This window comes from Orycteropus afer, unplaced genomic scaffold (genome assembly GCF_000298275.1).
Source record: "Orycteropus afer afer isolate SDZICR_OR568_19922 unplaced genomic scaffold, OryAfe1.0 scaffold00034, whole genome shotgun sequence".
NCBI classification, from domain to species: domain Eukaryota; kingdom Metazoa; phylum Chordata; class Mammalia; order Tubulidentata; family Orycteropodidae; genus Orycteropus; species Orycteropus afer.
This window is the reverse complement of record NW_006921621.1, coordinates 15336533-15359863: the sequence shown is the minus strand read 5'-3', so window position 1 is coordinate 15359863 and position 23331 is coordinate 15336533. Positions and strand designations below refer to the sequence as shown.

The 23331-nt window shown below is 49.6% G+C and overlaps 2 protein-coding genes across 2 annotated transcripts in view; both read left to right on the top strand.

Annotated features, from left to right (window-relative positions):
• Positions 1 to 9452: 9452 nt before the first annotated feature.
• On the top strand, positions 9453 to 16733 carry SRF (serum response factor). Its single transcript, XM_007936215.2, has 7 exons — positions 9453 to 9980; positions 11707 to 11973; positions 13852 to 14113; positions 14669 to 14788; positions 15756 to 15947; positions 16348 to 16424; positions 16638 to 16733. The coding sequence occupies exons 1-7, from the start codon at positions 9453 to 9455 to the stop codon at positions 16731 to 16733; spliced, it is 1542 nt and encodes a 513-aa protein (XP_007934406.1).
• Positions 16734 to 21947: 5214 nt separating this feature from the next.
• The window catches only part of CUL9 (cullin 9), a 46556-nt gene continuing 45172 nt past the window's right edge, over positions 21948 to 23331 (top strand). The window contains exons 1-2 of the mRNA XM_007936214.2: positions 21948 to 22545; positions 23088 to 23242. Of these exons, the coding sequence (XP_007934405.1) occupies positions 21948 to 22545; positions 23088 to 23242 (753 nt within the window). The remainder of the gene's footprint in view (positions 22546 to 23087; positions 23243 to 23331) is intronic.

The following is a 23331-nucleotide window of genomic DNA, read 5'->3' as shown; positions in this document are numbered from 1 at the left end:
ATACACTCCCCATTTAGACATACCTAATTGTTTAGCCTGTCCTCCTATCTATCTGTCCATATACCCATGTTTGCTTTCACTGACAACTCAGTACTGTATATGCAAAAGGGTTCATATTGTTTTCTGTACTGCCCATGTACCTCTCTATGTCTTTCTCATCCTCAATGCTGCCATATTGGTCACTCACATTTGGTACATCACTTGCAATCTTTTAAGACAAGTTGCTACTCACCAAAGTAGGATGTAGAACAATGTTTTTGTATAGTATGTTATGCCAGTTGAGCTTTATGTCCCCTGCGACCACATTCCTGAGCCCGCAGGTCCAACTACTCACTTCTTCTGGGTAGCTGGCTGTGGCCAAGAAGCCACCACAACCTTGCTCCTTGTCAGCTCTACTATACACCTGGATGTTCTTATAGCATGTACAAATATGCATGTAAAAACATTGTCTGCTAACCCTGTACATGGTCACAGGCACACTCCCCTCTGCCTAGACATACCTGATCATTCAGACTACCACAAGATTTTCTTGGCTGCAGTCTTTACAGAGGCAGATCGCCAGGCCTTTCTTCTGTGATGCTACTGGGTGGATTCAAACCATCAGCCTTTAGGTTAGCAATCTAGCACAAGCTATTTGTAGTACCCAAAAGATAGCTGTTCTCCTAAGATTCTGTTCTTGGCCTTCCCACTCCCAGGAGACTCCTGTCAAGTAGCTTTAACTAGCCTTTCAGTGTGGACATTTCCTAAAGTGTTAGCTCCAATCCCAGCCTCTACTGCAAGCTCTAAACCCACTTTGCATATATTTTACTAGACATTTCCCTCTGCTTTTTTCCTGGGCCCAAACTGCACTTATCTCTCTCCTAAACCTGTCCCTCCATCCAAGGTCCCTGTTTCTATTAATGGTACCACTGTTGGAAGAACAGCCACCCTGACTCATAATCTCAATTCACCATGAGTCTTCTTCCCTCCTTCCCCTCCCTGTGTGGCCAGTCAGTCCTGAGGTCCATTTATTCTACCTCTGCTCTGTTTTCCATTTTTACTTAACTTGAAGGGGAAAATTAATATAAAAATAATAATGATGCTCCATAAAATTTCACCTGAATCACAATAACTTTTTTAAAAAAAAATAATAATAATTGTGGAAGAAGTCATATGGTACAGACTTATGAAAAGCAGAAGATGCAGTCTTCTAGGCTCCAGCCCCAATTGCCAGAGATAAACACTTGAAGCATCTGGAACATGACTTTCTAGACTTTTTCTGGGTCATAATCCCTCTTCTTTTCCATTCCCTCTATTGTTACCATCACAATCAAACCCCTGTCTTTCTCTGTGTGATGGTACCAGTGTCTTCTAACCTCATTCAACCTCTGTTCATTTCATCATTTTACACGTATTTATTGAATGCCCACTATGAGCCCAGCACCATGCTAGATGCTGGGGATGCAGGAGTAAATGAATTAAGATCTGCCTTCAGGTCTCTCTCCTCTTCCCATGTGCCCACAGCTGCCAAATTACATTTCCTAAAGGACACATCTGATCACATCACTCACCTCAAAATAAAATGTCAGCAGCTTCCCATGGCCCACAGAAAGCCCTCACTATGCCCCTTACGTACTCATGCCTAAAGTGGACTCCTATCTGACAACACACCTTCCTCCTCACAGAATCTAGTAGTATTACTATACCAGGATTCATTGGCTCACTCAACAAACGTGTATTGAGCATCTACTAAGACAACTTGAGATAACAGAAAGTCAATTGGGACAAGAGTCATAAGAACTGGGTCCTAGTCCTGCCTCTGCCACTTACTAGCTGGGTGACTCTGGGGAAGCCGCTTCTTCCAGGCTTCCCTGGGCTCCTTTGCACAAGGGTGGGATGTGTCTTGCTTCTCGTTCAGTTTTTCAAGGTAAAAGGTGTCCAGAGCCCTGTGTCAATGGCTGTGGGGTGTTCCAGAAAACCAGAAGCCACATGATCATCACTTTTCTGATTCTGACCCAGGCTCCATCTGGCCTGAGTGGTTTGGGGAAGCTGAGTCAGGTAAGGTTCTGAGCTAAAAATCTGAGTTTTGTTACTCAAGCTGAGAGCAGAGACATGGCGTGGGTGAGGTTTGTCTAGGAGCTTCTGATGCCCTGGCCTCTGAATGATCTTATTTGATCATTGAACCTGTATGTACTAAGCACCTACTATGTACTGGACATAGACGTTAGTAAGTATAGTTCTTTGTTACCAGTGGGGCTAAGGAATGTTTATGGGGCCCTCGGGAGCTCTGGTAGCATAGCACCTAAGGCACTTCACTGCTCACCAGAAGGATGGCGGTTCAAACCCACCAGCCACTCCTCGGAAGGACGGTTGGGCAATCCTACTTCTGTAGTGATACTGCCTCGGAAACCCAAGGAGGGGTCGCTATGAGTCGGGGCCGACTTGATGGCAAACAACAACAACAACGGGATATCTCAGATGTAAGAGAGAAGGAAAAAGAAAGACAGAGGTGAGCAAAGTAATTTTTAAAAAGTTAGAAAGGAATGATTTCTTAGATATGACACCAAAAGCACAAGCAACAAAAGGAAAATTAGATTAAATTGAACTTCATCAAAATTAAACTTTTTTATACATCAAAGGACACCATCAATGAAGTTAAAAGACATTCCACAGAATGGGAGGAAATATTTGCAAATCATAGTCTGACAAGGGACTTGTATCCAGATTATATAAAGAATACTTACCCATTGCCGTTGAGTCGATTCCGACTCATAGCGACCCCATAGAACAGAGTAGAACTGCTTATAGGGTTTCCAAGGCTGTCATCTTTACGAAGCAGACTGTTTTATCTTTCTCCTGCCGGGAGGCTGGTAGTTTCAAATTGCTGACTTTTCAGTTAGCAGTGGAGTGCTTAACCACTCACGGTACCTCTTAGGCTCCTTAAAAACTTATAGCTCAATAAAAAAAAAAAAAAAAAACCTCAAGAAATGGTAAAAGAATTTGAGCTCTGGTGGTGTAGTGCCTAAGGCATTTGATTGCTAACCAGAAGGCTGGTGTTTTGAACCCCCCAGCCACTCCTCAGAAGGAAGATGGGGCAATCTACTTCCATAGTGATACTGCCTTGGAAACCCAAGGAGGGGTCACTGTGAGTCGGGTCTGACTCGATGGCAATGGGTTTTATTATTATTTCTACAAAAAAAGTATACAACTGGACAAAAAGCACATGAAAAGACCACTAGTCCTTATCATCTTTAGTCAATAGCAAAACGCAAATCAAAAGTACATGAGATAACAACTGCACACCCACTAGGGTAGCTAATATAAAACAATAGACAATAGCACGTGTTGAGAATGATGTGGAGAAATTGGAGCCCTCATACATTGCTGGTGAGAAGGTAAAATGATGTAGCTATTCTGGGAAATTTTGACAGTTCCTCAAAATGTTAAAGAATGTTAAACATATGATTTAGAAATTCCAGCCCTAAGTATATACTCAAGGGAAATAAACACATATGTCTAAAAAAGAACTTGTATATGAATGTTCATAGCATTATTCGTAATAGCTCAAAAGCAGAAACAATGCAAATACCCACCAACTGTTGATGAATGGACAAATGAAATGTATAACCAAACATGGAGTACTATTCAACAATAAAAAAGGAATGGAGTGCTGATAATACTACAACATGGATAAACCTTGAAAACGTTATCCTAAGTGAAAGAAACTAGACACAAAAGTCCACCTATTGTACCTCATATGAAATGTCCAGAATAGACAAATCCACAGAGACAGAAAGGGGATTAGTGTTTGCCTGGGGCTGGGACTGGGGGTGAGAAAGAGGGAGGCAGGGCAGGGATAGAGAGTGAATGCTAATGGGTATGGATAGGGTTTCTTTTCTGGGGTGCTGAAAATGCTGTAAAATTAGATGATGGTGATGGTTGCACAACTCTGAATATACTAAACACCACTGAGCTATACACTTTAAATGGGTGAGTTTTATGGTATTTGAAACTTAATAAAGCTGTAAAAAAGAAAAAAAGTAAAGATTAAATGGCACAATGTATGTTTGAAAAATAATTTTAAAAGGTAGAAAAGAGACATGTTACTGGCCAAAAGAGCCCCACCTTTGATTCAGTCAGTGTTCATTTTCTGAGCACCTACTTTGTGCCCTGCGTGGGCTACGTAGCTGGGCTGCAAAGGTGAGTGAGGTGGTGCCTGCCCTCAAGGAGCTCACTCATAGTTATCAGGTGTCCACACACTAGGTTGTCTATCCTGTCCTTGCTGGCTGTGCTCACAGGTGGGAGGAGAATAAAGATGTCTGTTATATGTATGGGTGCTCTGGTGGCATAGTGCCCAAGGCATTTGACTGCTAACCAGAAGGTTGGCAGTTCAAACCCACCAGCCACTCCTTGGAAGGAAGGTTGGGCAATCTACTTCCATAGAGATACCGCCTCGGGAACCCAAGGAAGGGTCGCTATGAGTTGGATCCGACTCTACGGCAGTGAGTTTGGTTTATTATATGTATAAAGAGCTCTGATAGCGCAGTGCCTGAAGAATTTGCTAACCAGAAGGTCGGTGGCTCAAACCTAATCAGCCGCTGGGCAGAAGGAAGATGAGGCACTCTGTCAAGATTTATCACCTTGGGAACCCAATGGGGGTCGGTGTAAGTTGAAATTGATCTCGACAGCAGTGGTTTTTGTAATATTTTATTATATGTATAAGAGCTCTGGTGGTCTAGTGCCTAAGGCATTTGACTGCTAACCAGAAGGTTGGCAGTTCAAACCCACCAGCCACTCCTCAGAATGTAGATTAGTCAATCTACTTCCGTAGAGATACAGTGGTTAAGGCATTTTCTGCTAACCGAAAGGTCAGTGGTTTGAACCCACCAGCCGCTCCGCAGGAGAAAGATGAGACAGTCTGCTTCTGTAAAGATTTACAGCCTTGGAAACCCTATAGCGCAGTTCTACTCTGTCCTATAAGACCTCTATGAGTTGAAATCCACTCGACAGCAGTGGGTTTGGATTTGGTATAGTATATGATGTTGCCAACTGAATCTTAAGGTTTTTTAGTTTAGTGTTTTGTTTTGAAGTAGTGGGGGCTGGATTTCTGATCACAAAGCCAGCCACATGCCTCTTGTATGCTAGGCATCCTCCTGCAGGATAGAGCAGTGGTGAGGCTCTCTGAGGAGACTGAGGAGGACTTGGGGTGTAGTGCCTCAAGAACAAACAGCTGGCTTCTCAGGGCAAGGCTTTCATCTTTGTCTGGTTGCACCAGCCAGGGCTGACTTGGTTAGGGGGACCAGGAAGGAAAAAATTGATTGAGAAGTTAATCCAAGTTCATCATGTCTCTGGCACTCAGGGTAGTGCCTAGTGCATAATGGCGCCTAGGATTGGGCCCCAACCCTTGGCAACTCTGGGGCCATTGTGATCCATAGGATTTTTAGAAGTAGATCATCTATCAGAAGTAGATCAAACCTTTCTTCCTAGTCCATCCTAGTCTGAAGCTCTGCTGAAACCTGTTTGGTATCCTAGCAAGGAATCAGCCTCCACTGGGGGATGGGTGGCGGCTGTGCACAAGGTACCAAAAGCAAACCAAACTCACTGCGTAGAGTTGGACCCGACTCATAGCGACCCCTCCCTGGGTTTCCAAGGCGGAGTCACTACAGAAATAGATTGCCCAGCCTTGCTTCCAAGGAGTGGCTGGTGGGTTTGAACCTCCAGCCTTCTGGATAGCAGTCAAATGCCTTAGGCACTACGCCACCAGAGATCCCATGCACAAGGTATATTGGGGAGAATTCTACTACTGAACCACCACTGCCCCCATGGGGCCTCAATGAGTTGAATTGAAATCAATTTAGGTTGTCAAATGCCCTTTACCTTCTGTTAAGAATCCCTGGGTAAAGATTAATTTAAAATGAAGATAGTTTTAGGATGCTATGATAGTAATTTTTAAAAGCAGTCCTTAATTTTTGTTCTGATATTATTATTAGGGATAAAGTTTGGGGTGGGAATAGTGTGGTGTGAGGGGATGATTTCCTGGGTCAGGATTTGGCTGGAATTCTGATGCCTTATAGGAGGTTTTCCAAGGCTTGGGGTAGATGTGAGTTCCCATCAATCCCTTGGGGCTAGACTGAAATTCTCCTCTGATTTAGGTGTTATTGGAGAAGCCTCAAGTTCACATTCCTGGAGGCCAGGCAAGGAACTTACCTGAGCCCCGTGGGCTGTGTGGGGTCTTCAGTGAACCAGAGGACAGATGTCTCTTCTCCTGTGGCTTCTCAGTGCTGGGCTATAGTGCTCCTGGGGGCACTGTGGGCTCGGAGTTGTCACAAATTCCACTTTTTTGAGAGAAGCTGAACATTCAGATTTTTACATAAACTCTCCTGATTTATAAATATCACATGGTCCAACCAAAACATAGCTATAAGCCAGTTTTTTTTTTTTTTTTTAATTTATTGTGGTAAATATATACACAAGAAATCACTGGCCATCTCAAGTTTTCACACGTACAATTCAGTGGCATTAATTACGTTTGGCATGTTGTTCAACCATCACCTACAAGCCAGTTTTTTTAATTTGACTTTATCCCCATCAACAGTTTTGGCCCCTGAACCTGCAGTAATACCAATGCAGTGTGGGAGTAGGTCTCCTGCCCCCCTGTGGTGACAAAGGCCTGTAAAGATGAAGCCATCCTAGGCAGGACTCTAAGTAGAGTTGGGTGAAGGAACTGTGGCACTAACAATGACATGCAGTGCCGAGGAGGTGGATGAAATCAGAGAGAGGGCATCCTGTCTGACGGGAGACTAAGAACTGTGCTCATCAGGGACACCCTTCCCTATGGGCATGGCAGAGAGCAGTTGCCCTCTGCCATGCCCATGCTGAGGGCTATATCCCAAACAGTCCTCATTTATCTTTAGTGGATCTATCAACTCTGCTTGTGTCTAAACTAGGGGTCTTAAGGGAAAAAGTCTTCAGAGGCCAGACAGGAATAAAACCACATGGCTGTGGTGTAAGAAGACTGTGCTGCTCTTGCAAAACACATCCCCAGGCACCACCTGTGGCCTCTGAAACCCTTCTGGAACCTATTTATCTATTTGACCTGTTCTTCCTCTTGAGCTAACACATTCCATATGTTTAACTACCTGTTGTGTAGAGTAAATTAGAGGGGGAATAAAAATTTTGGATTAGGGAGCTGAGGAACAAGCTCATTTAATTATCTCTCTCTATATATATTTGTGAAATAAAGTATACATATATATGGCAGAAAGCAGTTGCCCTCTGGGTACATATATATGTACACTTTATTTCACAAATCACTTGGACATACTTTATACTTCTCAAAATCTTTGGCTTGTGAATCACAGTAAGAAATGCAGTTGATGATGCCATCTAGTACATACATGCATCAAGCCACCACTGCCATCAAATCAATTCTGACTCACAGTGACCCCATTGAGTTTCCAAGACTGTGATCTTTATGGAAGTAGATTGTCTCACCTTCCTCCCCCAGAGCAGCTAGTGGGTTTGAACTGCTGACCTTGGGGGTTAGCAACCAAATGCCTTACGCACTATGCCACCAGCGCTCTTTACATACACCAAAGAATATGAAATTGACAATATTCCATCCTTTTGGCCTATAAAATGGTAATTTTATATGGTTCAATCTATATATAACTCAATGCAACCCTTACTTTTATATAACCCTTTTTTTTGGGAACCCTATTTTTATTCTTTTAAATTCTGGTTGCAGTATCTAAATTGATTTCACTACTACTAATGGGTCACAGAAGGAGCTAAGGAGCTCAAGGCATTTGCCTGCTAACCAAAAGGTCGGTGGTTCGAACTCACCCAACCTAAGAAAAATGAGGCAGCCTGCTTTCGTAAAGATTTATAGCTTTGGATAACCCTATGGGACCCTTCAGTCATTATGTGATTTAATCTGCATCTGAATCTCATAGGATGGGCACCATCATCGAAGAATATGGAGTTTGGAGAGGTCAAGTCACTTGTTTCCAGGCATAAGATTAGGAAGAGGAAGATTCTACATTTGAATAATTTCTGCGACAGCAAAACTCAAGTTATTTTCAGCGCTTGGAGCGAAGACCTAGACCCAGGGTTTCTTACCTGGGCCTGGACCTGGACTTGGCACCATCCCAGTTCCAACTTTTTTTTTTTTCTTTTATGGACTTTCTAGAGATGAGTGTGTGTGTGTGTGTGTGTGCGCGCGCGCGCGCGCGGGCGCTCTTAAACTTTCCCGCAGGATTTACTTTCGTTCAGGCCTTTGCACCGGCTGTAGAGTGGAGTTATCCTCGGGATCACCCCCTTCTCCAGCTCAGCCTGCAGCTTAAAGTCTTCACTGATGTTCATTTCTCCTCCCTGCCCCCACTGGAGACCTGGAGGCGACAGTCTCGCCCAGCTCTTTCCAGATGTACGTCTGCCAAAGACGCCCCAGTGTAAAGGATGATGAATGAGAACCGGGGAGCAGGCCTGGTGGGAAAGTATCGTCGCTCTGAAAAGAGAGGGAAAGGGGAGGGAAGTAGGGAGGAGAGGAAGGGTTGGAATGGAGCCGCGGGGGTACGACAAGTCTGGACACTGAGGGCTCCAATCTCCTCCGCTCGGCCACTAAGTTCATCTCCCTCTTAGGCGTCGGGAAGTGATCCAATCCCTGCACTCCTTTCTTGGAATTTGGGCTGTATTTTCTCATTTACTGCAACCCCTACAATATCCTCAGGGGCTCCCCTAGTGTTTGCTTCCAATCTTCCCAGTCCCGAGTCCCCAGAGCAGCTCCCTCTCCTCTGCAGTTACGCTCCAGTCCTCTCCCGGGTTTCCTCTACTTTGGTCCCTCCCAATTCTCTACCATTCTCTACTTCAAGGGGGCGGAGTCGTACCTCCTCTCCTGTTCCTTTAAGAGGCGTCGGTTCCTCCCCTTTCGGAGTCGCCGTCTGACGCGCGATGACAGCAGCGAGTTCGGTATGTCTATGCAAATAAGAGCCCCTTGCGGGCCAATGGGAAGCGGAGGTGCCGGAACCGAAGACCAATGGGGCGGGGAAGCTGGGGCTCACCATATAAGGAGCGGCCTCGCCATAAAAGGAAACATTGTATCTCTTTATATGGGGGGAAGGGTCGGGGGATCCCTCCGCCGCCAGCGCGTGGTCGCGGCCCCCTCCACCCGCCGTCTCGGCCGCGGCCAGCAGCCCCTGCCCCCCGGGGGACGCTGACGGCCGCCGGGCGCGCCGCCCGAGCACACGGACAGGGGGCGCTGCGCGCGGCCTGGGGCAACCCAGGCCACAGGGGCAGGAAAGTGAGGGCCCAGGTCGGCCCGGGAAAGCAGGGGCCCCGGGTTCGCTGCGGCAGCGGCTACAGCGATAGCGGCACTAGAAGCAGCGGGAGCGCCGGGTTGAGCCGGGAAGCCGATGGCGGCGGCGGCGGCTCCGATTCCTCGCTGACTGCCGGTCCACCCTTCTGCATTGAGCGCCATGTTACCGAGCCAAGCTGGGGCCGCGGCGGCGCTGGGCCGGGGCTCGGCCCTGGGGGGCAGCCTGAACCGGACCCCGACGGGGCGGCCGGGCGGTGGAGGTGGCGGTGGCGGCGGCGGGACTCGCGGGGCTAACGGGGCCCGGGTCCCCGGGAACGGCGCGGGGCTCGGGCCAGGCCGCCTGGAGCGAGAGGCTGCAGCGGCGGCGGCAAGCACCCCGGCGCCCACCGCGGGGGCCCTCTACAGCGGCAGCGAGGGCGACTCGGAGTCGGGCGAGGAGGAGGAACTGGGCGCCGAGCGGCGCGGCCTGAAACGGAGCCTGAGCGAGATGGAGCTCGGCGTGGTGGTCGGTGGGCCCGAGGCGTCGGCGGCAGCCACCGGGGGTTACGGGGCAGTGAGCGGCGCGGTGAGCGGGGCCAAACCGGGTAAGAAGACCCGGGGCCGCGTGAAGATCAAGATGGAGTTCATCGACAACAAGCTGCGGCGCTACACGACCTTCAGCAAGAGGAAGACGGGCATCATGAAGAAGGTACAGGGCGGGGAAGCTGGCCGGCCTTGGGGGACCGAAGAGGGGTGGGGACGCGCAGGGGGAGTTGGAGAGGAAGGCAGAGCCGCGGCGGAGGTGAGAGGCGGCGAGTCCGCGGGAGGTGTGTGGGAGGAGATGGCTGTTACCGGGGTAGGGCGAAAGGGGAGGGGCCGACCGGGAAATGTGGGGAGAGGGGAGATGCCGCGAACGTCCGCCAAAGAGGGGAAAGGCGGCGAGATGGGAGTGACCGGCGCGAGGAGGAAGGGGGCCTAGCGGAGTGAAGAGGTGAGGAGAGGGTAGTGAGAGTTTGCGAGGCTGCTGGTGAGCTGTCTAATGAGATGCCGGGGTCAGTAAGTCCAGGGCGCCCCAGTGTTGGGGCCAGAGGAGACCGGAAAGGTAGGGTGCAGAGAACGGGAGGTGAAGAGGCTGGAGCTGGGAGGGTAGCCGAAATGACAATGAACGAACATGTGTGGGAGGAAGGTGGGCACTACTGGAGTAGTGCTGGCTGGAAGGACAGGCAAGGCAGAACCGTACTGGGCTCAAGGGCCCCAGGTAAGGGAACACGCGGGAGAACTGGTGTTGCCCTAAGCAGGAGTGACCAAGCCCTGCATTGGCCATGTGTCTTCCATTGCCATCCACTGGAAGCCGGCATGCTCCTGGTGGGACAGGCAGTGAAACTGTCTGCCTTTAGGACAAATGCGATTTCCAGACCAGGGGAAAATATGTGCATGGAGTTTGGGATAAAAGGCAGGAAGGTTTGCGGAGATGCTTACCAATTCCTTCTTTGCCAGCTAGTTATCCAGTGAAAAGGGGTGAGAAGAGGAGGCATCTTGGGTTGTAAAAGATATGGGAAGAGACAGAGACAGAGGAACTGGGAACTAAGACACTAGACCTTTTGGGGTTTTAGCTGGTGTGCTTATCTGTACCACATAGAAACCTGAGCTGTTTTCAAGGTGGGGTGTGGAACTTTGTTGGGAACGAGGATGGCATCTATGGGGGGTCATCCTTGAAGGCACTCCTGTGTGTATTCAAGGCAGGCTGGTAGGTGCTAATTCAGCCCTAAGTCTCGTGATTCCTGATGTATCAGTCAGTGTGCCTTGTCTTGACATCAGTGGAGATGGTTGAGGTGGGAGCCTCAGGGAGGAAAACTCTGATGAAAGCCTGTCTCTTCTTCCCTTACCTATTCCTCCTCCCCATGACAAAGAAAGAAAAAAGGGTAGTACAGTATTATATGGCAAAGGACAAGCAAAGTCATGGCAACAGGTTAGGGCTTGTTACAGTTTCTGGGAAGAAACATGGGATAATTTGGAGTTTAGGTGGTTCATTATCCCTAATGTTTTGTATAACTTTCTGTGTGGTCAGGACTCCATTCTGGTCTGTGTGACACTGTGGAAGGGGTGAGAGCCATCTCTCCACTAGGACACCAAGCTGTGGTGGGGAGCAGCTAACTGGACCCCTCTAGGTCACCTAAAGTCACTCCCTGTCACCAGGGAGCCATAACTCTTTGCTTTGGGTATTTGCCATTTGGTGGTACACCTGAAGAAGCATGAATAGCTCTGCTGCTCCCCAGCTCACTTTCTGATGTCCTGATAGGACCCTCGAGTAGTTAGAAAAAACAGTCATATGGGAGGTGGGGCTTGAGATCGCTGTTTTTTTCCTCTTTTCTACTTTTCAAGGAAGGTAAAGATAAAAAGTTTTGCTGATCTGCCCATCATATCCCTCACTGCAGGCCTATGAACTGTCCACGCTAACGGGGACACAGGTGCTGTTGCTGGTGGCCAGCGAGACAGGCCATGTGTATACCTTTGCCACCCGAAAACTGCAGCCCATGATCACCAGTGAGACGGGCAAGGCACTGATTCAGACCTGCCTCAACTCGCCAGACTCTCCACCCCGCTCAGATCCCACCACAGACCAGAGAATGAGTGCCACAGGCTTCGAAGAGACAGACCTCACCTACCAGGTGTCCGAATCCGACAGTAGCGGGGAGACCAAGGTATATTTGGGTCCTTTATCCGAGGAGAAAGGATGGGAGAAATTTGGTGGGCAGACAGACAAGGGAAGGGGTCCCTCCTCCCTCCCTCACCCAGGACTGGTGGATAGATGGCTACAGAGGTGGAGTGGGTGTTAGTGCCCCTCATCCTGGGGGACAGGTGTTCATCCTCGCTATTCTGACAGGAGGCCGGCCCCCTAGATAAGCGAGCGGCCTCCGTGCCCATATAAGGCCTGCTCCGGCTCCACGCCGGCCTCCCAGTCCGCAGCCCGCCTGCCTGGCAGGGCCCTTGCATTCCTCCCGCCAGCTGTCTCTCTGCCGGGGGCGGGGGCGTAGCTTAAGCCTGCCCTCCCGATGCTGGGCCGCCGGGGAGTAGGAAAGAGCACTCAAGGGTCCCAGGGTGCTGGAAACCCAGTATGGTCGGCGGGCTGGCTGGCTGTGCTGCAGAGGACCCTACTAATCAGCCGCCTAACCCCTCAGGATGTCCGGGCCTGTATGTTAGGGAGTGCTTTCGCCTGCTTGCAGCACTGCCGGCCCTAGTTAACGCCTCCCCCTTCCTTTTCCCGGTAAGGAGAGGGGGTGGGATTTCCTCCCTTGTTCGTCTTAGGAAGCTCCACCTTTCGGGTGGTCCTTAACTGACTGGCCAGTCAGAGGAAGCGGCACTGTTTGCCTTAGCAACGCCTCCGCCAATCAGGGGCCTCAAGCAAACATCCTGTACTATCCCACCATCAACTTGTTTTTTGCGCCCCCTACTCAGCTCAGTTCGCAGCTCAGTTCTCCTTCCCCTTCTGAGAACGAGACTCCCTGAGGGTGGAGAGCCTCTACTGGCATACCATCTGTAATAATTTTCAAACCTTTTTAGCAGTAGAGCCCCTTTATTCCCAGGAAATTTTGCTGGATGAATGAGTTCCTTTGGTAGTTGAAATTTTAAGTATTTACCATGCAGAGCTTCATTGCCAAAACCCCAAGATCTCTTTCAAATTTTTAAGTTTTCTGAAAAACTCTCAGTCCCTATCAGAAGGTTGGTAAATCAGATCTGAAAAAAAAAATTCCTTTTTTTTTTTTTGGTGACTCTGTGTATTCCTTCTCTTTTTCCTTTTCTTCTTCTTTCTTTCTTTTTTTTTTTTTTTTTTAAGTTGTGATTTGGGTGAAAGTTTACAGGCAAATTCACTTTCCATACAGCAGTTCACATAGACTTTGTCTCATGACATTGACTGCAATTTACCCCGATGCAACAGCTTTCCTCCCAATAGTTCCCTCTTCCTTGTGTCCTTCCCTTCATGCACTCCTGCCCCCTGAGCTGTCTCCCCATGCATACACAGCCCTTCTTTCTCCCATGATTGTTCTCTCCAAGGAGTGTATCTACCTCAGGTAAATGTGGAAGAACGCTTTTAAAGAGAACTAGCCCAGCCCCCTCATGTTTACAAAATAAGAAAACTGAGGCTCAGAGAGAGAAGGTGATTTTCCACAGTCACAGATGGCCACTTTCAGACCTATGAACAAACGTTTGAGTGTCCTGATTGCCTAGTCGATGTGATTACCACAGTCTGCAGGGACCAAGTACTTAGGGAATTACAACGGTGATGAGCACTATCATAAGAGCAGCAAATACTTATTTCGCTCTAAGGGCTTTATATAAGTTAAGGTATATAATCTTCATAAAAACCTATGAAGTATGTTATTATTCCCCTTTTACAGATAGGAGACTGAAGCTCAGCAGCTCAGTAACTTGCCATGAGTCAGGCACCAGGTAAATGGCAGAGCTGGGATTTGAACCCAGGCAGATTGGCTCCAGAGTCTGGGCTCTCAGTCACCACACAAAGCTTCTGCAGGGGCGGGATGTTGTAGACGCTCACTGCTCCATCTTTACTCTGCGTGTAGGACACGCTGAAGCCAGCGTTCACAGTCACCAACCTGCCGGGTACCACCTCTACCATCCAAACAGCACCCAGCACCTCTACCACCATGCAAGTCAGCAGCGGCCCCTCCTTCCCCATCACCAACTACCTGGCACCAGTGTCTGCTAGCGTCAGCCCCAGTGCTGTTAGCAGTGCCAATGGGACTGTGCTGAAGAGTACAGGCAGTGGCCCTGTCTCCTCTGGGGGCCTCATGCAACTGCCCACCAGCTTCACTCTCATGCCTGGTGAGTCACAGGGACAGGGAGAGATTCGTCCTCCCTGGGGCAAATCGAGCATGTTAAAAGTGGGCTTAGCCTTGGCACAGGAGAGCCTCTTTCCATTCACAAGGAAGGCAAATGGGCCAGAACTTGAGAGAAGCTTCCTATGTCCTCTTGGCAGGGTATGTCTTCCCCCACTGAGATGCCTGCTGTCCTTTTCAGTCACTTTCAGTCATACATTCTGGCCTTGTCTTGCTAGTGCAGCTTATGGCCCCACTGCCACAGGGACAGTAGGCATTCCCTACCTTGAGTGGAGGGCATGTTACATCCTTGGTGGGTCAGTGCCAGCCCCTGGGTCAACTGAACAGGCAAGTAGGCAAGCCTGGGGTGTGAGGAGGAGGGAAAGGCAAGAGCAGAGTGTGGAAATCCCTGGAGATGAGAGGCCAAAGAGGCCACCAAGAAAGAGAGTGATTTTAGTTGGGGACCAGGGTGCCAGGTCTTGAGCCTGGGGGTATACAAAGGTGCTTGGTGCAGGTGGTGGCTAGGCAGGGCAAAACACGAGTAAGTCTTTGTGTCTTGTAGGTGGGGCAGTGGCCCAGCAGGTCCCAGTGCAGGCCATTCAGGTGCACCAGGCCCCGCAGCAAGCGTCTCCCTCTCGTGACAGCAGCACAGACCTCACGCAGACCTCCTCCAGCGGGACAGGTATAGCTCGGAGCCCTGTCACTCTCCCTGCCCCACCTCCCCTAAGAGGCATAGCAGCAGCCCTCCCTTCAGAGGGTTTCTTTGACACTAAGGCTTTTACCCTAATCTTTGTGAGGAAGTCAAGTAAAGATGGCTGGTTGTGAATCCTGCCCTGCAGTGGGGCTATGGATTCTAGGAGAAAATTAGGAACCAGTACAACCACCCTCCTCCCCTTTCCAATGAGGAGTCTAAGGCCCAGAAAGCAAAGGTGATTTGCCCAAAGGCACACATTTACTTAATTACCAGAAAGGATTTATGGAGCAGTTGTCTCCATGTGGGAGGGCACTCTAGGTTTTGAGTGTGTAGTTAATTTCAGAAATGCTGAGACAGTCTCAAAATGAAGTTACTTTTAAGTTCTTGTTATTTACAACCTTGTTACACAAAATGTGGTCTGTGGACTGGTGGCACCAGCTGCACCAGCAGCTCCCTGTGAGCTTGATAAAAATACAGGATCTTAAGCCTCCCCCAAACCTTGAATCAGAATCTGCATGGTAACAAGTCTCCTAGGTGGTTGTATGAGAAACTCTTGTTTGACAGATGAACTTGTTAGCTGCATATTGAGAAAGAGGAGTGAAAACAGATTAAATATTGGGCTGATGGAGCTCCTAAAAAGGGAAGAATCAGGGTTTCCCTTGAGTGGGTCAGTCATTGTAATACTTGTTTTTCCCAGCCCTTAGGGTTTCCAAATAGAAAATTTAGCAGATGGGCAATTGAATAGTACAGTGTGGTAGGTTATAATCAACATTCGGTGCTATTGTGTTCAAGAAAAAGTAAGGTTTTTCTTAGTTGATGAAGGAGCAGAAGAGGAATCTTGCGTAGCTTCTGACCTGGGGAATGGCAAGAGAGTGTTAGAGGCCTGGAATCCCTGAGGTTGGGATGGGGGAGATGGGCAGTGCCAACCTTCCTGATGTGATTCTGTATTTGCCAGTGACGTTGCCCGCCACCATCATGACATCATCTGTACCCACAACTGTGGGTGGCCACATGATGTACCCCAGCCCCCACGCGGTGATGTATGCACCCACCTCGGGCCTGGCTGATGGCAGCCTCACCGTGCTCAATGCCTTTTCCCAGGCACCATCCACCATGCAGGTGTCCCATAGCCAGGTCCAGGAGCAAGGTGAGTGTGGAGGGTTGGGGCTGAGGAAAGAAAGACCATTGCCTCCCTTATACCAACTCAGATGCCTTCCAGACAGACACACACATACACACTGACTCAGATGCCACCCACATCTCTCTCTCCCTCCCCCTTCCTCCCTCCCTCTCTCTCTCTCTCTCTCTCTCTCTCTCATACATTTACACAGATGCCCAGGCACATACACTCAGACATCATGGTCACTTGGATGCTCATGCCCACCTACACCCTCAGACACACTTGGATGCCCACACCAACAGGCATCCTTGGGTACTTAACATCTAAGGCTCACCTGGTCATGTGTTCATTTATCACCCCTTCCCTAGTATCTGGAAATTTCTCTTGAGCAAGTGATTTGACTGTCTCCTGTGGTTTTCCAATGCAGGTGGTGTCCCCCAGGTGTTCTTAACAGCACCCTCTGGGACAGTACAGATTCCTGTTTCTGCTGTTCAGCTTCACCAGGTAGGTGGGGCATAATTCACCCTATCCCAGCCAGGCATTTCTCTGTCTTGACCTTAGGGGGACCTCATTACCTACTGGTCAAAGCTAGAATCTCTAGCCAGGAGGCCTATCTGTTTTCCTGGTCAGGCCTGTGGCAGACATGCAAGCAAGCAGGTGGGAGCTGGAGCTGGCTGGTCAGTTCCTGCCTCTTCTCATATACCCACTTCCCTCCAGATGGCTGTGATAGGGCAGCAGGCCGGGAGCAGCAGCAACCTCACCGAGCTACAGGTGGTGAACCTGGACGCCACCCACAGCACCAAGAGTGACTGATCCGTCCCGCCACCCTGGACAGATGGCCCAAGGGATGGCACCACTTATTTATTGTTGCCTTTTCACGTTTTCTTTATACACATGTTGACGGGCCGGAGGAGGGAGGTGGGGAGGAGGAGTGGGCAGCCACAGGACTGAGCCCTCTCACTCCAGCCAAAGAAATGGGCCTGCCCGCCCTCCGCCCTGTCCTCCCTCCCTCTCCCCACTTCTCGCTCCACCTCCCATTTCTGTTGATGGTGGGGCTGCCCTCCCCTGTCAAACTCCTCTCGCCAGCTTGGCTCGATGTTTGCCATGAGTATTAGCTACACCCAATGGGACCGTGCCCACACACAGGCCTTCTGTGGGACTAGGCATTGTGTCCACCCCTCCACCCCCCGAGGAAGCAGTTGGGGTCCTCTCCCTAGCCTCCTTGCTGACCCAGGTCAGCACTGTGTCTGCCACGGGCTGGGTGAAATGAGCCTTGCCACTGCCCCTCAGGGAGCCAGCTGGGGAGGTAGGAGGCCTCTTTTCTCCTGCTGCCAACCTATGCCCCTTCAGCTCCCGAGTAGCTGGGCCTGTGCACTGGGCAGGTTCCTGGGGCCACCTGCCCTGCCTTGCCTGTCCCCTTGGACCTCCAGGGGCTCCTGGGATGGAGGGAACCACCAGTGTTCCCTTCTCCCACTTGTCTTCCCCCTCCCCCCAGCTGCTTTACTTAAAAGTTGATTTTGAACTTTTTATTTGAGGAGAGAAAGTGAAAACAAATCTATAAATATATATTTTTAAAATATTTAACTTTTTTTTATGGCGTTTTTCTTGTCCCCCTCCCTGCCCAAACTCCCCTTCCCTGGGGAGCCCTTGGGCTCCCCAGAACTGGCTGGGCCCCTGGGGATAGAGCTACCCCATGAGCTTGGGGCCTGTCAGTGTGGGGGGGAGATTCTGGGATTGCCCGGTCCTGGATTATTTCCAGGAGAAAGCCGGGAGAGGGGCCCTCAGGCCATGCCCCGATGGGGTGGGGAGGGTGACCCATAGTTCTGGGCTTCTTTTTGCCCTGTAGGGTGTTGCTAGGGAGAAGGAAGAGGGAGACCAAATGTGGGGGTGGGGTGGGGGAGGGTGTCAGGTAGAGGCAACTGACTTCATTTGTGCCACACGCATGGGCATTGCAGCCTTGTGCTTCCCTGGCCTGCAGATGCCTGGGGTCCAAGTTGCAGTGAGCAGGGTGGGGTCTGGGAGGGGTGAGAGGCAGGAATGGGGGTCAGAAGTAGGAGAGGCTCTTGGGCTGAGTACAGCACAGGGGAGCCAGAAATAGGCAGCTCTCCCAGGGAGTGAGCAGCTACTGTAACTTTTTTAAATTAAGACAAAAAGCCTTGAAGAAAATGACTTTATTTTTCTAAGTGTAACCTCAGTATTTATGTAATTTGTACAGGGGCCGTGCCCCACCCCCTTCACCCCCTTTGGGGTAGACCTTGAGGGTTGGCCTGCATAGGGGAGGGTCTTTTACCCTGTGTCAGAGCCTGCTTTACCACCTATATCCAGAAAGGGAGCTTTTTCAGAAACAGGGCAGCAGTTGGGGTAGAGTTTTATTAACCCTTTATGACTGCCTTCAGTAGTAACAAGCCTGCTTCTGTGATTAGGTGAAGGGGTGGGGGAAGATTTTACCTACAGCCTACTTATCAAGGGGATGATTTGCTGACATGTTTGAGAACCCCCTAACCTCTAACCCCCACTGTTGTCTTGCCCCATTTTGGGGTGGCAAGATACAAGTCACCTTTCTAGGCTTTTCTCCTAGAGATAGCTGGGGCTTATGGGTGGCTTTTAAGGCTGGGGCATGGCAAAGCAGGGGCCAGAGAGTGGGGGTGCCTGGGACTCAGGTCTGTAACTGCCCAGCCCCTTTTCTCTGCTCTTGTTTCACTCCACCACCACCACTCACTCACTCCCCACTCCCCCACCCATGGGAGGAGACTGATGAATTCCTCCTCTCCTTCCCACAAAAGACAGACCCAGTGAGTGAATCAGGCAAAGTGTTTTAATGTGTGTTGTGTGAGCGTGGCCTTGTGAGAACGTGTGCATCAGGGATGAGGTGGCATTTATACGTGCAGCAACCCTTGGTGTTCCCTTTCCTTGGTGGCTCTGGGGTGTATGTGTGTGTGTGTGCGTGCGTGTGTGTGCATGCGCGTGCCTGAGTGCAAGTGTGTGTGATTGTAGGATGTGTATGTCAGTGGTTTCTACTTCCCCTGGGATGCGACCCAGGATTAGTAGACATGGTCACAGTCCTATGTACAAAGCTTTCTTTTGTATTAAAAAAAAAAAAAGAAAAGAAAAAATACTCTTTCAATAAATGTATCATTTTTGTGCACAGACTGTGGGGTCTTTGGCTCTGTTTTTCCACACAGGGAGGGAGGGAGGGAGGGAGAAAGGGAGGTATAAACATGAAACAAACCCCCAAATTTGCTGCTCCTAATTAGAGGCAAGCCAGGAGCTCTGGTAGTGAAGTGCCTAAGGCACTAGGCTGCTAATCAGAAGGTTGGCCATTCAAACCCACCAGCTACTGCTTGGAAGGAAGGTTGGGCAATCTACTTCCATAGTGATACCGCCTTGAAAACCCAAGGAGGGGTCGCTATGAGTTGGATCCAACTCAAGGGCAGTCAGTTCAGTTCAGAGGCAAGCCCGGTTGCCTGATGAAAACTGAAATGCTAAGGGGTAGTGAGGGCCGTTGAACCGTTTAATTAAATTTAACGAACATTTTTTGGGAGGAAGTCTTTCTCCCTTTGTAGAGTTTTGCGAGGTGCTAAGATCAACAGGAACAGGCGCAATTTTAATTAGGAGAAAAGGAGACACAGCTAACTCAAGGCATTACTGAGGGTTTTGGGAGACGCATGGACACATGACCTACTGAAAAAGGACAGCCCTAGAGTGGGTGTATAGGGTAGGGCTGTGATTTGGGTTCCTAGGTTTCAAGACGAGTGGATATTAGAATGGGGGTGAAGAAGGCCGACCTTCTTTAGGAGGTCTTTAAAATTTACCGTGGATAGGAAGAGCTGACTACTCAACCTGAAGTGAGAGTAGTCTGACCTCCAATCCCAGGCTCGGCCTGCATCGCTCCCGCTCTTGCCCTTCTCCCCAATGCCGCCGCCACGGGTACTACGCATGCTCCGCCCGCACACTGTTCTGCCACGCTCGGTTGTGGCCCGCGATGGGACCCGTAGCTGCCTGGCCGTGCGTATACTGGTGGTGTGACCCGGAAGGGAGCTGCTGAAAGGCGGGGCCAGGACGGCGGGACCGGCCGCTGGGTCCCAGCGAGGGCCAAACCGGGCGGTGGGAGGTGAGAGGAGAGAGAGTTCTGCATCGATCCGGCCCCTCCCTGATCCTTTCCAGGTCCTCTCGAGTCCCTTTACCCCGCAGCAGACGAAGGGAGCCCGGTCTTGCTTTCTGACTCGTTCGGACCTGTCAGACTCCTTGGACCGACCGCACCCCCACCCCATCCCCACCCCGCCCCCCCAGACCTGTTCCCACTGCCAGTACTGGCTTCTTCCACCGCTCCTGTTGGTCTGCAAGCTAGGGCCTGACCTTGCTTGTCTGCGCTTGCGTGCTGGCCCCATCCGAGTCCAGGCCTCACCTGTACACAGCTCAATTTGTTGCCCCTAGGCCACCTTACGGAGCAGTTCCCCCTCCCCCAATTGAGGCCTGTTTTATTTATCCATCCTGTACTAATCAGGAGCGCATCACCACATCACTGGCAACCTCTCAGTAGTCCTTCAAGCTACCTGGACCCCTACCCCCATCCAGGTCCACATCTTTCAGTTCCCCTCCCCTGTACTCTTCTACTCTAATCTGTCTCTACAACCCTGCATGACCTCTTCTCTGTCTGGTTTTCCCTTCCATTTCTTACTCTCACCATTCCCTGCTGCCCTCGCACCTCCTTCACATCACGCATATCCTGATGACCAACATAGCCATTACCCGATTCCCATTTATAATTTCCATCTGACTAGTATCTCTCCATTTATTTGCTCCTATCTCTCCCATCTACAAATAAAGTGTTAGGTCGTGTTTGCTGAGCACTCACCATGTTCTAAGTGCACTGTTCTAGTGCATTATGTACGTGATCTTATTAAATCTTTACCACAACTTTGGTAGATATGAGGTTTTGCAGGTGAGGAACCTGAGACTTAGCGATTAAGTAACTTGTCCAAACCCACTGCTATCAAGTCGGTTCTGACTCATTGTGACCCTTTAGGACAGGCTAGAACTGCCCCATGGAGTTTCCAAGGCTGAAAATTTTTACAGAAGCAGACTGCCTCATTTTTCTCCTGTGGTGTGACTGGTGGGTTTGAACTGCCAGTCTTTTGGTTGGCAGCCAAATGCTTTAACCACTATGATACAAGAGCTCCTAACTTGTCCAAAGTTATGCAAATAGTAAATCAAAGAGTACAGAAAGTCACATTTACCTGACTCTGAAATTGCTACTATATTGCCTCTCTGATAAAATCCCTACAATTTTCTGGCCTTATTCCTTGCTCTGCTGCCCCATAATTAACATCTCCATCTATGTCTACCTTACTTAGGTCTTCACCATACATACAGCATAAATGTGGAGTGGGACCTGGTCATTTTTCCCCTAATTTTATCTGACCCTTAGGCTCTTTCCCCTCCACAGTACTCTCATACAGGTATATTCCCCATGCAGGCATATCCCAATTTCCTTTCCATCTCCTTTGTATCTGCCATGGTCTACCCTTTTATACACATTCTAGCTCTGCCCTACCATTTATACTCCCTGTCCTGCCCCTCCTTGATCTTGACTTCCTCATATGTTCTGGCTCCACCATCACACATGCTGCTGTCCTTTCTGCTCAACCAGACCATCCTTCTAAGTCCTGATGGGTATCCCTCAGCCACCCTGTTCCTCTGCCCAGATTGTCCAGCTTGACTGTCACTCTCCTTTCTATTACTTTGTCTCTGACTCGTCTCATTCTCTTCCTTGTAACCTCTGCCATTTTTAAAACCCGTCTTTCAACCCCTTGCTGTTTTCACTCCATGCTCCTTCTTTTATAAATCCCAGAGTGTGTTTAGCTATTTATTCCATACTGTTTCTGACCTTTTCTCTTTGACCCCTGAATTCTGCATACAACCTACCAGTCACCATTCTGTCTGTCACAAAATTCCATCCCCTCCATGTAGTACTTTTTTTTTTTTCCTATACTGCTTTTATCTTTCTTCTTGTCCTAGGAGGTCAGGATGGTGGGGGAACAATGCGCCAGGGACCTCATGGTGCCCTTAGGGTCCCAGCTGCAAGCATTTCCCGAAGAACTTCTTCGACAGCGGCTTGGGCACGATGGACGTCCTGAATATCTGATCCGATGGAGTGTCCTGAAGTGTGGGGAAGTGGGCAGAGTGGGTGTGAACTCTGAGGACAAGGCAGAGCATATCCTCATGTGGCTGTCAGCTCCTGAAGTCTATGCCAACTGCCCCATGCTGTTAGGTGAGCGGGCACTATCTAAGAGGCCTCAGCACGAACCAGTTGTGGGTTCAGGAAGCTTTCCCCGAGACCCAAGAGGCCTTGATGAAGTGGCAATGGGAGAGATGGAGGCGGATGTCCGGGCACTGGTACACAGGGCTGCTCGGCAGCTGGCAGAAGGTGGGGTCTCGAGCCTTACCACCTCTGTGCTCCACACCATCCACGTGCTGAGTGCCTATGCCAGCATTGGACCCCTCACTGGGGTCTTCAGGGAGACAGGTGCCCTGGACCTGCTCATGCAGATGTTATGCAACCCTGAGCCTCAGATCCGTCGGAGTGCTGGCAAGATGCTGCAGGCTCTGGCAGCCCACGATGCTGGTAAGAGACAGCCAGGGAGGAAGGAAGCACTGGAGAGAAAGGGGCCACGAGAGTAAGAACAGAAATGATGAGGAGAGAGTTCCCAGCTTTGTAAGAGAACAGTGTTTGGTGAATTTCAATTCAATGCAAAGGAAAAATAGATTAATAGACTATTACAGATATTGTATGAACAGGATAAAATGCTAGCCCCTGGTTTATCTGTTCATTCTCAGTATAATGGCAGAGCAGAGAATAAGTTTGTGATTTTTCAGCTGTAGGTTGAGATTCATTAGTTGGTTGTGCAGTCAGCCTGGTGAGTGATAGCATTTTAAAAAAAAAGTATCAATGCTTATCACTTAGTAAAGGTAATCTTTGGAGCATGAAAGTATTTTGGTTATGTGTATGTGTTTGATCTGGATTACAGTGTAAAATGTATTTATCATTGTGAGTCTCAGTCACAAAGACATTTGAAAGTCTCTGAGCTAAGGAATAGAGAGTCTAGGGAAGGCACGGAGAAAGTATTGGGGAGGCAGGAGAAGTTACTGATTGGGTATGAATTACAGGGAGTCGGGCCCATGTCCTTCTGTCGCTGAGCCAGCAGGATGGCATTGAGCAGCACATGGACTTTGACAGTCGCTATACTTTGCTGGAGCTGTTTGCAGAGACTACATCCTCTGAAGAACATTGCATGGCCTTTGAGGGCATTCATCTGCCTCAGGTACTCTAGCAGCTGTGGGGGAAGTGCTGTGTACGAGACCTAGGGTACTCATTTCTGAAAATGGGGTTCAGGGCTGTGCAGCAGCCCTA